This window comes from Thamnophis elegans, chromosome 8 (genome assembly GCF_009769535.1).
Source record: "Thamnophis elegans isolate rThaEle1 chromosome 8, rThaEle1.pri, whole genome shotgun sequence".
Taxonomy (NCBI): Eukaryota; Metazoa; Chordata; class Lepidosauria; order Squamata; family Colubridae; genus Thamnophis; species Thamnophis elegans.
Window position 1 is genome coordinate 35133760 of NC_045548.1, and position 13103 is coordinate 35146862.

Sequence of the window (13103 nt, forward strand, 5' to 3'; positions counted from 1 at the left end):
CGAAGTTAGAACGCCACTGAAAAAGGTGACTTATGACCGTTTTTCACACTTACAACTCTTGCAGCACCCCCATGGTCATGTGATTGATGTTTGGCAATGGGATCATATTTACAATGGTTGTGCATTGTCCTGGGGTCATGTCATCACCTTTTGCAACCTTCTGACAAGCAAAGTCATTGGGGAAGCCAGATTCACCTCACAACTGTGTTACTAATTAAGTGATTACTACAGTGATTCACTTAACAACTGTGGCAAGAAAGGTTATAAAATGAGGCAAAACTCACTTAACTGTCTCACTTAGCAACATAAATTTTGGGCTCGATTGTGGCTGTAAGTCAAGGGCTACCTGTATTAACAACCTTTGACTAGTCTTCTATGGCTTGATACTTCTCAGATGTGTTAAGACTAGTACATACAGATGTGTAATAGTATTTCAGTAGGAATTCTGAAGTTATAATCCCAAAATATCTGAAAGACACCAGGTTGGGAAGCTTTGCTTGGCATTGTTTATTTCATAGACTGAAAGTGTGCAGAAAAAAAAACCCAATTGGGCTATAACATTTCACAAAGCAAAGAAGCAATGAACATATCATAATAAAACAAATTTCTCCCTACAATGAAGTGATGGGTTAGGGAAAAGCTGTAAGCTAAATTGGACTTTTAAATTAACTATGATTAAAATATAACTCTCCATTGCAGTCAGGAAGTAATGTCATTCCAATTCTATCTCCATCGCCAATAGTCTTCCTTGGATTCTGGAAAACTAGCTTGTTTGGCTTTTATGGTTAATAAGTATGCTGCCTTTTCCATGACTCAAAGCCTTGGGCCATAAGTGTGGGTTATGGTTTCTTCCCATACCTGTATTGCCTTAATGTTTGGCAGTGGCAATTGCAATACACATAGGGACTATAGAATGGGTTGCCCCATTTCCCCTTTTTTGTGCAAGTTATTTGACATTGCCTTTGTGTTAAAGGGAAAAACAGTGCTGGAAAGGCTCCTGCACCACAAAATGAAAACAAATAGAGATGTGCAATATCAATCAAGGCAAGACAAGTGCAGGTAGAAATATTATCATATAATCATTTGAATTGAAGAAATGTGTGTTGAATACTATGTATTGGGCTTAAGATAAAAATAGCAACTGGAAAGAACATACTTCTCTTCAATTGACATTAAATGTTTTTCTATCTAACACGTTAGATCTTTCAGTATAAATTATCAATAAATGATTCCTTACAGTCTTATTTTATTGGAATCTGAGCTCCGGCCCTCTGGAACGATCTCCCCGTGGAGATCCGGACCCTCACTACCCTTCCAACTTTCCGCAAAGCCACTAAGACCTGGCTGTTCCAACAGGCCTGGGGCTGATGAGTTCCTAGCCCCACTTAATCTGATGTGACTGTTGCCTTGTTTTTAACTTGCTTGTTTGTCTCTTGTTTGTATTCCCCTTCCCCCCCCCCTGCTTGTTAGCCGCCCTGAGTCCCTCGGGATAGGGCGGCATACAAATATAATAAATGAAATGAATGAAATGTATACAAGAGAAATGTTAAGCAGCGTATTTAAGGATGCAGATGCTTTAGTGATTTTGTAGGTCAGCATGTTTTATTACTCTCTGTCAAATAAATTGGCTGCAGCCTTGAAGACATATTCTGTTTTTATACTTAGTACTTTGATTCTTTGCTACATCAAACATTGTAGAAAGTTTTAAGAGAGAACTGATAGTTAATGGTTTTCAGACTTAAATTAATGTTGCTAATCAGATTCCAGATATGAAACGAATTGCTTTTGACAGTTAAGCATTAGAATTGTTTACATTTGGTTTTTATGAGAATATTGGCTTTTCTGTCTATCTGGTAGAGATTAAATGGGATTTTTAAATTACTTTTTGTTTTGTAAGTGTGATTTATATTGTAACATTTTTCTGACAGCGATTTTAAAAATGTAGGTTTCTTATTTATAGATCGCCGTGCATGACAATGTAATATATTGTTGCAGACTACATAATGTAATTAATGATACTTTAGGAATACTACACTGTTTCTAGATTATTTATATGCCAATTAGTTTATATTTCATTTAACTATGTGTCACTTTTGATATAGTAAATGTCATGAAAAAGAGGTGGTTGACCTGTATTTATGCTAAAATGTCAGCATAGTTTTTATCACCTACTATCTGTGTTTTAAATTGTATGTTAGATTAAAAATACTCTTAATAATCAACTTTATATCTAGGAAACTCTTACTTCTTTCATAATAAAAGTTACTAATAAGGACGAAGAGATTTGATAGTTATCTGGACTGCTCTCCTTTTTGAGAATGTTTAAGTTACAGTTAATAACTGTAAAATGTGAAAAGGTGAAATTATTTTACCTTAAATTATTGGGTTATAATCTATGTCATATCTATAATTGCACTCATTATCTTGAACTAGGAGTATTAAAGGCTTTTACCCTTATTTTTTGTGTGATTGATATCCATTTGTTTTATGATTACAGATCTATCTTTCTTTTAGCTACTTGTTCCATGATTACCTATGCCTACTTCTGCAATTTATTTCAGATGTTTTAGATAATAGCCCCCATTACCCCCACTGTTGGCCATATTGATTGAGATTTATCAGAGTTGTGGTCCAAAACTTTTAGAGGTCACCAGATTCCCTGTGTCAGCCTTAGCTTCAATATCTATGAACACAGTTTGCTAAGACTCAATTAGTCTCACATAGTGATTCACCAGAACTTTGATTATCATCTAAATTTGCTTTTGGTCAGAAATGGGGGGGGGGAAGAGTTTTGATGTCCATTTTCTTTCATATTTATTAAAATCAGTAGTTCAATAAGTTGGTGAGTCAAAATTATGAAAATTCAATCCTGATTTCCACAATTGTCATACAAAGTTTGTAAATTACTATTTGGTTAGTGTATGTTCCTTACAAAGGTACATTTTGCACTTTTTGTGGGTTCCCACCCTTGCTCCACTCCAATGATGTGATGTACTACAATGTATACAATTCCCATACTATGACCTGTGCATACTTAGTGTTTCTACTGATGCCAAACCTTTCAAGATAGGCCAAGTCAGGAGCTCTATTTTATCATAAGGATCATATTTTATTGTTGCAGATTGTAATAACAGAATCCTAAAAGTATGACAGATTTTTTTTCTGCCCTTGTTTTACACTAGACAGGATCAAAATAGATTACCTTAAGTTTCTTTCTCACTCCCTCTTCTTTCCCAAGGTGGTTTGGATGGTTATTTAACACTTCTGTTCCTTCTTCAAATTTATTTTGGTATTCATCCACAACAACGGGATATCTGTTTTGTGAAAGTGATTCTAGACTACTTTGGGCATTTTCTTTTTCTTCATTTATATTAGCTGCATCCCATGTGATTCTATTAATTTCACCACCTATTTTCTTCCTCATCCACCAACTTCTGCATTATGCCTGCTTCCATCATTCTTCTGAAATCTATTGAGGCCTTTAACCTGCTTTTATTAGATTACAACTGTTTTAGATGTTACCTAATGTGTCTGTCTTGACTGTCATAGTGTCTCTGAGTAGTCACTATATGGAATGGCTTTATTAACTTATCTTTCATTTTCCTGTGGTTGATGATTACTTGCTTAAGTTCCACAATCCAAACAATATGCTATCTTTTCATATGAGGTCTGTAGAGAATGAGGAAGGAGCTAGGCATAGTATGATAATATTATTGAGCAGTCAGCAGCAGACACAGCAGGTGATGTTTGGATGTAAGACTTTTGGGGGGGCGATGAGATAGCCTGATCTTTGTACATTGCCATCTTACGCTAGAAATGGAAGGAACCAATTCACCTGAATTGTGCCATGGTACTACTTCATTAGGTTTTGTAAGGCATATTTGTCTGAATAATCCATAAAAATTGTTTCTGCCACTTCTGTTGTTGAATAAACATCACTTTTAAAAATTTAATTTATATAGAACAGTACAGTAGCAATGTTTTAAATTTGGAAACAAATGTTGACAGAAATAGTTATTGCTTACAAATCAAAGGTGGTGATTTTCATTGTTTGTACATCTTTGTTTAGATATTTTATATACTGTGTTATGTCCTTTCAGGGCCATGAATATTGATATTTATTGAAAGCATAACCCCTAACTGAATTAGTTGCTTAATCAACTAAACATTTAATTGCAGATGAAATTTGCTTTCCAGTTAATCAGTGGAACATATTGCTAGACTGACTCTATAGAGATGCCACCAAATTTAATGATAAAGAAATGTAAAACAGGGCATTTCAGTTTGGATACATGCATTTTCTACTTCAATAACAATTATAGGCTAGTAAACTTCACAGAACTGAGCTAAAATCAGTATTAATAGGCCTTGCAAACAGATTATCATACTATTGATGGAAATTGAACATTCATATTAAAACTGTTTCTCTGTTACTGTAACTGAAACATTCTATATTTTAAGTTTCCAAACTGATGGAAGCAAATATTAAAGCTATATTTTTTTTTCATTAATGATAGGGTTTTTTGTCCACTGAATTTTAAATATTGCCATGCAATTAAAGAAGAGCTGTTTGCTTTTAGTATATTAAAATTATGCGATTATATTTTGACAAACATGCATAAGTATGTAACTCTGGTTGATTTAAGTCAATAAATCAGTTTAAATTATTTGTTGGTTGACAGCCATTTTTTAAAATTCCCCTTTATTATTAATGCCCCTCTGATAAATTCTGCATTGAAATATCTATTAAATACCCAGTTGTTGCTTTTTATTGTTCTTTCTGGGACAGAATTTGTGCTCTAAAAAAATTATTATCCAGAGAAATAGGAAGCAATTGTTTTTAATTATTTTGCCTTTGAAGTGTTGTGTGCAGAGCATTGTCATCTAAATAGACTACAGCTGTATTGCAATTACAGAATTAAGCTCACAAGTCATTAGTCGTTTATGCTCGTAAGGAGACAAAGGATATTAATTCATGCTAAGCATGATCTCCTTTGGTAAAATTTAGTGGTCTTTTTAATGCACACACAAATCAAAGATAAGAGTGTAAAATGAGGATTACAAGCAGGTACCAGATAATCGGAAGTGAGCCGATTTGTTGTAACTTGTTCAGTTTAAATATTTGTACTTGTAAATTGTTTAACAGGCAGATTCTCCCATTCATGTTTCCTAATCTTCCAATTTATTTTTATTGTATAAAATATCCTGGCAGCTATTCAGTTCCTATTCATATTTTGTATTGCATTATCCTCCCTGTTGCTGATACAGTTACAAAAAAAAGCATGCACACAAACAAACACACACACATAAACCTCCCCCCATTTGTAGATATTTATTCTTTTATGATTTTCTCCCACATTTACCATGTTCGTGTTTTGAAGGTTAATGCCCAAAGTCAAGCAGACAGAAGCCAAGTGCTGCAAGGTTTTCCAAGATTAGGACCGATCCCTTTCGCAGAAATAAATGATTCCTGCCATGTGCAGTGATTTTGTGCAGCGCTACTCACGGCTGAGTGAGTGCATCAATACTGTAGCCCTTACATGCTGTACATACTGATGACACTGTGTTAACTTGATTGACTGAGCAGTGTACGGGAGAAGATGCACCTGCAAGAGATGTACAGACATGCAGTTTTAGTCTGATTTTGAAATATTTATTTTTAGATTTGTTTTACTTGAAAATCTCAGTTTTAGATTCCATGGGTTCTCATGTTTCTGCTGCTAAGGTAGAGCAAACAGTTATGAATGCTTCTTTGTTGTCAACATTGTTCTGGATTTTAAAGGTGCATCTTCTTTATGTTTAAATTAAAATATAGGGAGATTGAATGAGAGAGAAAGATGAAATAGAAGAGTGGTAAATTTGCAGCTAGTTGGGTATTATTATCTTAAGGAGCTTAGCTGAATGAAAGGGGAATGTTCTGTGTAATTCACTTGTGAGCAGCATTTTGTGTTATATTTTTCTGTTTTGTTTTGTTCTTTGTAGGCTTTGAGACAGCAGCAGAAAAGAAGAAATGGAGTCTCAATGATGGTAAACAAGACTGTTCCTCGTGTTGTTTTGACACCATTAAAGGTGTCTGATGAGCAGTCGGATTCACCTTCAGGTAAATAGCTACAGACTGACTGCAACAACAGTTTCTAGTCAAAGAGCCCTCCCGATGAGGTGAGAGCTATCGTGCACAAAATTAGGATGTTGAAAAATTATTATGCTGTTCCCACAAGATGGATTATGTTTCATTTTTTAAACCAATTTTATTAATTCCAAGAAGGAAGATTTTAATTTCAGTGCTGAAATTAGAGGGAGGGGAGGAGAGGATCACGAGAGTAAGACTGTGTCTAAAAAAAAATTAAAATTACAACAGCTGCTTTAAAGGAATGCAAAGTAGTCTTTTTGGATGCTGATTCTTAATGGGAGAGCTACGTTTTGGCATTCCGTGCCATCAGGGAGCCAAATAAATAACCATCACAACTCCTCTGGGAGTGCGAATTACTCTCATACTCCTGTCTTGCAATAACAGTTGTCTTTTTAATAAGATTTTGTGTTCTGGCACCATCTTAATCACCACAGTGCAACCCTGACCTTTACTTTTGGCTGTTACATGCTTCACTGTGAATGAATCGTGCAGAGATCTGTGTCACTTTTTATTGTAGGTTGGGTTTCCCCCCCCCCCCAGACGTGGGAGAAAATTAACTTACCAAAGGGAGGGTTTCCCATTCTTCCTTTTATTTCTTTGTTCCCTTATAAAGGTAGCATTATTATTTTTAAAGATGCCTCTGCTATCAGAGAAGAAGCTTATTTATATTGGATTAGCAAACGTCGTTATTGACTGTTACATTGAAGAAACTTGTTTTCATCACTTAATGGATTTATGAGCTTTTGCTTCATTGCTTCCAGTGACAGAGAATCAACTTGCCAGCAGAAAACATAATCTTTAAATAGGGTAACAGATAAAGATGTCACTATATGGGTTTTTTCTTTTTGTAAAAAAAAAATCTAGCTTTGTTTTTGGTTTTTCCCAAACCGGGAAGCATTTCAGTATAACGTTTGCTTTTTTAAAGGGTCTGAATCTAAAAATGGTGAAGCAGACAATTCTGATAAAGAAATGAAACATGGGCCAAAGTCTCCAACTGGAAAACAAATGAGCCAGCATTTAAAGAGATTAAAAAAATCTGGTTTAGGTGAGTAGGTCTCTAAAATGTCCTTTTTTTCTCCCCCCCCCCCTTTCATCTTTTTTACTTTATAGAATACATTAAAAAGGCAAAAAATTCACTATATAGAATTTCACATTTTCTCTCTTGATGTTTTGGATATTTTTTTCAGTGCACAAGAGCTTCCCTTGTTGTGTTCTTTTGTCCATTTGAACTCTGCAGGGGTGTCCCCTTTTGGGGCACCTTTTCCCAGCAGGCCATTCTGTCAACCTTTTTCAATCGGACAGTCTGTAGCTCCCCTAAATTGGCCATTTTGGAACCAACTGTTTCTTGCTTCACCATCTTTTCATGGAGGACTATTCTTACTTTCCCCCCTTTATCTTTTTTCATTATTTCTCAGCGTATTATTAACATATTTCTCAGTCACATTTCTTTTCTGACTTTGGCTTTTCTTTCTCATTCTTTAGAAGCATAAAATAGCTCAGCTTATATAGTAAACCAATATTTATATTCACTGTTAGACTTTCAAGTGTTGGGCTCCCTCATCCTTTTTTTTTCTTTTTTGGCTAAATTGTATGTAACTTATTTATCCTAGGCAGTAACAAAATGTCTCATTAAACAAATAAATAGGCAAGTGTTTTTGCTTTGTGTTGGATTATTTATAGTCATACTCTGCATTTATTCCTTTCTTAGATTTTTGTTTGCATCCTAATTTAATATTTTAAAATATTTCAAAAATGCTAATTTTATAACTGCTCCTTATCCTTCTTAAACTTAGGGCCATTTCATAATATTATCTGATGGTGTAACTGATCCCAATAAATTAGCAATATGCTCTGAAAGAAGTTATTTCTCCTTTAAAATTGCAATTTTCTATTGCTGGCATCAGTATCTTCCTTATTGTATTTGTTTTTCTTCAGGCTCTTTTCCTATCTTTTTATTCTTCGTGAATGAATTGTGAATTATATTTTGATTCTAAAAACAAATTTTGCTTGATGATTAAAGCCGTGGTAAAAATTGTTTAACTGTCATACATTAAATACAGAATTTACAATTCTTCCCATCCATCTGGACAAAATTAAATCTTTGTTTTGGCAACAAAGCTCTTTCTAGTCTCTGTCTCTCATATTCTCTCTTTCTCTTTCTCTTTCTCTTTCTCTCTCTCTCTCTCTCTCTCTCTCTCTCTCCCTCCCTCCCTCCCTCTCCCTCCCTCCCTCCCTCCCACCCACCCTCTCTCCACGCACAAACATGAACTGTGCCGATTTACTCTTTAGTTCATGGCATTGTTTTAATTTAAGAGTCTTAAGAAGCTGCAAATGTGAAAGTGTCCATTTCTGGCTCAGTGCTTGATAAGCTTCATTGTATTATCTTTTCCAATGTAATTAAATAATCAAAACCAGAATCTATTCTTTTAAAAGACCAGAATTAATATTTTATAGAATTTTGTTTACTTGTGTTTAGATGTTTATTTTTTATTATAGCTTAGCAGAAAAGGGAACAAAAGACAAATATAAAGCTGCCTTTTTCAAAAATGGGATTTTTTTTTGTTCAGGTGATATTTTTACATAAAATATTTATTGATATTTTTCATACAACAAAATCCCATTCTTTGACAGCTTTCTGTCTATGAAATATGATTCCGTTTCCTTCACTTACATATTTAGCAGTTTTTTGAGTGTGTCTCTGGTAGCAAAAGAATGGGTGGGTCTGAAGAGTGCCATAACTTCATAAAGTCTAACTTGGAAGCACAATTAATGAAGGGGAAATGGGAAAATTTTTGTTCAGCTATTTAATATGCTTTAAGTATTAGATAATATGAGGATTTAAACTAGCTGACTATAAGGCTAAAGTTACTATGGCTTGTAATGTATGACCACAGAAATAGGAAGGCCATACTTATCTTCCCTACATTTTCTTCCTCCTTGAATCCCAAGAGCCTTCCTGAAAAGTCCAAAATTCCTGAAAGAATGGCATGCATTAAGGAGAACTAGAGCAGTGTTTTTCATCCTTGGCAATTTTAAGATTTGTGGACTTCAACTCCCAACCAGCAGCATATCTTAAAGTTACCACGATTGAGAAATGCTGCTGTAGGGCAAGGCTGGAATTATTCAATAAGAAATTTATGCACATTTCTGCTCTCTCAGACTGCCATTTCTGATTTGGAATCAAATCCCACATCCTGACCACCATAGCCATTAAGACATAATCTCAGCTGTTCAGGAGTAGTTACTAACTACACTTCCAGAAAGGCATTCTGGGCGCATAGCTGGTGAGGAACATAACCAGGAAATTAGAAAGGCAGTCAAGTTTACTTTCTTAAAATTGTTAAAATAAAGCAGATTTTGAAAACTTCCAAAACATAGAAGCAGGCATTAAAATTTCAAATATTGTTCAGTAATGCAAATTGAGATTTTAAAAATCTGCTTTACCTCTACGCTGATACGATCTGAAGCCTTGATGGGGACTGTGATGACTATTGACAAAAAATAGATTTTTGGCCCCTAGTTTGATGAAAGCATCACTCTCTTTTGAGGCACTTGTGAAAAATGCAATTTGGTACATTCAGGTAAAATTCAGCTGTGACAATCATTAGTAAGATAAATCTGTCAAGTTGTAATAAAATACATTCTAACCCGTAGTGTAACTACCCTTGGCTTACTTGTTACAGTTGTACTCATAGCATCACCAAAACAGTATTATTGAATTGCAAGAGGTGCAGAAAAGGGCAACCAAAATGATGAAAGTGAATGAGTATCCTCCATATGAAAAAGTCACATTTGTGACTAATGAGTTTAGAAGAAATTGAGTAAATGGGACATGACAGAAATGACTAAAATTGGGCACAGTATTAAAAAAGTGGAGTAGAACATAGGGCCATCTGATGAACTTGAATAGTTAAAAATTAAATTAATATATTATAGAATTTGTTAACACATGGATATAGTGACATCTGGCAATTTGGATGATTATAAAAAAGAATTTGACAAATGCATAATTTCCAGTCTGGATGGTTTTGTATTGCTCTCTGTCTAGGAGACTGCATATCTCTCAATCCCAGTTGCTGTGGATCACGGGGAGGGAAATATTGTGGTACTTGTATTCTGCCTATTGCCTTGCCACAGGCATTTAACTGGGCATTGTGGGGACAGAATGCTAGATTAGGTAGCCACAGCTGCTTTTTATAAATGAAAATGTGGTTGCCTTCCACTTAAAAACCCCTTTGAACACAACCCTCCTTGCCTAATCTCATTAAAAATAAGTGGAACATTGTATTTTTATAACTGTTGAATTGTGATACTTGCAGTTTTGAAGATCTTGTAGCATTTCAAGGAATAATTGAACCATCAATCTTTGCTGAAAACCATTTTGTGTTTATATAGTATTGGGATAGCTTGCTTATAGTCAAAATGATTAGAATTCAAAGAGGTCCATGCAGGCATAAAGATACTTCTTTGTCTGGGAGAAGTCAATTTGTAATTTATGTATAGCTAGTTGAGCTTCAGGTTATATGATGATATCTGACTTAAACTTTTCAGGCAGTGGAGAAGACTCCCTAAGCTTTGAAGCAACATCAGTACAACAAACACAATGTGAGCCATTAAAAAGTAGAGCTCTCTATCCATAATTCTGTATTTTCAAACAAGTAACTAATATTCTGCTCTACAATTAATAGGAAAACATTATTTGCTTGCTTGCGAATTTATTTCACAGTATATAGAAGCTGCACCAGTCAGACATTCTGATGCCTTGCAATAATAAAAACTATATACTATTTATTTATTTATTTATATATTTATTTACTTAGCCATCCAACCCATTGTTGAGTGACTCTAGATGGCTTACAACATTGCAAAACAGCAATATAAAACAATTACAATGTTAAAACATTAAAAACATTGAACATTAAAAGTTATAAGTAAAATATAAAAATATCAATCGATATAAAATACTAAAAAGGATGCAATAAAACGACAAAACATGATTAACACATATGCGTTGCTTTGAATACATAGCATCACTGCCTGGAACTGAGAACCATGTTTTCATTCAAAAGTTATGAAAATGCACGTATGTCGTATTGTACCTTTGTTCAAACAGAAGCATTTTCCTTTCCTCTAATTTGTTTTAACTGAATACATTTTTTCATATAAATGGGTAAGTTCTATACAAAGGCAGGCTTTCAAAAGTACAGAATTCAGCTTCTTGGGAAACATAATTGTTTCAAAAAGAACCTTTTTCTAACAGTCAACATCTCCTGAAAATGGTTACGATGTGGATGGGAACAGGAGAACTGGCTCAGGTCTCCACATAATCATAGAGACCATTTGCCCCATTTTGTGCCCAATTGTTATTTTCTTTTGAATTACACACTGTGTTGTGACTGTAAGATAAATGTCACTCCCCACCCCTACTCCACATGTGTATAGCACTCTGACATCTTGAGGGAAAGATAGATTACAAATGTAATAAACCAGTACATCAATAAATCTAAAAACTCAGGGCCAAATAGAATTTCTGTGGGCTAGATGTTGTCTTCATTTTTAGCTATTATTAAGGACTAGAATTATTATCTTATAAGACAGCTTGATGGCATATGATACCACTATTCTGCTTAAACTAAGCATTTCTGCTCAGGTTCTTGTAATTTTATATAAGCTATCTTCAGTTTCATGAAGGACAGAAGAAGGAAAATTAGTGCATCTAATAAATTATTTTGAAAGTTAAATTAAGCAAAATGAGAAAACGTATTTGCTGAGTTTTTATTGTTTATATCATTGAGAGAATATGGTTTTAATGGACACAAAATTTTGATTTTGTTTTAAGATTCTGTGCCCTCCATCCGCAACTTTTAATTTGCATCTTGGAGTTGCATAAACAGGACTTTAAAAAAAAACTTTTTAAAACAAGGAACATGTATGAGAAATAAGATTCTCATTAGGAACATTTACTATGTCTGATTTTTAATTCTATTTATTTATGTTGTTTTTAGAAATTAAAAATAAATGAATTCGTGTTCTACTGAAATCCCTGTTACTTCCAGTGTAGACAACAATGATTTTAACATTTCATGTGGCAACTTGTTCCACTGATTGACAGTTTACATAATTATGATGTTCCTTCTGATACCCAGTTTACTTCCTTGTATTTTTTAACATTGCTTCTGGATCTGATCTCTGAGGTAATAGGGGATAGGTTTACTCCTGTATGACAAATTTTCAGACATTTACAGTCTGCTATGATGTTTCCCTTCAGTTACCTCTTTATAAAACACAAGCATATTCTTTGACTATTCCTCAGAGACCTTGCTTTCAAAACCCATCACCATTTTGGTAGCCTATCTCTCAACTCACTTCAAAGTTGTCACAATCCTTTTTGAATTATAGTGTCCAGAACTGCATACAAACAGTATTTCAATTGAAATCTCATTAGAGTGAAACAATTAACTCATATGATCCATATTGACTCCATATTTCTGCTAGTGAATCCCAAGATAGAATTTGTCTTTTAAAAAATTCAGTACATTGCTAAACTCATGGTTGGCAAGATCAACCAGATTCTTTTCACAGATATTACTGCAAAATCAGGTCTCCCCCATCCTATACTTGGGTTCTATGTTTTTCCCCCAACTGTTAAATTCTGCACTGTTTACTTCAGACACTCAGGCTTGTTTAGATATTTTAAAAACTTTCTTTCCTCTGAAATATTAGTCACCCAATCCAATTTTGTGTCATCTGTGAATTTGATAATTATCACTTCAACTCCTTCTTTCAAATCATTATTATAAATATTGAATAACACAGGGTTCAGGTTATAACTGTTGTGCTTCCCTCCAACCTGCCTTCTCTTGAAGGTTATCAACTTCTACTCTTTTGGAATACAAAATAATGGTCTGATTCTTTTCCATACCTCCTTCCCTGGAGATTATGAATTCAAGGATAACATGACCAATTTCCCAAT

The 13103-nt window shown here is 34.3% G+C and overlaps 1 protein-coding gene across 1 annotated transcript in view; it reads left to right on the forward strand.

Annotated features, from left to right (window-relative positions):
* ASXL3 (ASXL transcriptional regulator 3) overlaps positions 1-13103 on the forward strand; it is a 131238-nt gene that overhangs the window by 94120 nt on the left and 24015 nt on the right. Inside the window, exons 6-7 of the mRNA XM_032222964.1 lie at positions 5983-6100; positions 7056-7175. Coding sequence (XP_032078855.1) covers positions 5983-6100; positions 7056-7175 — 238 coding nt within the window. The remainder of the gene's footprint in view (positions 1-5982; positions 6101-7055; positions 7176-13103) is intronic.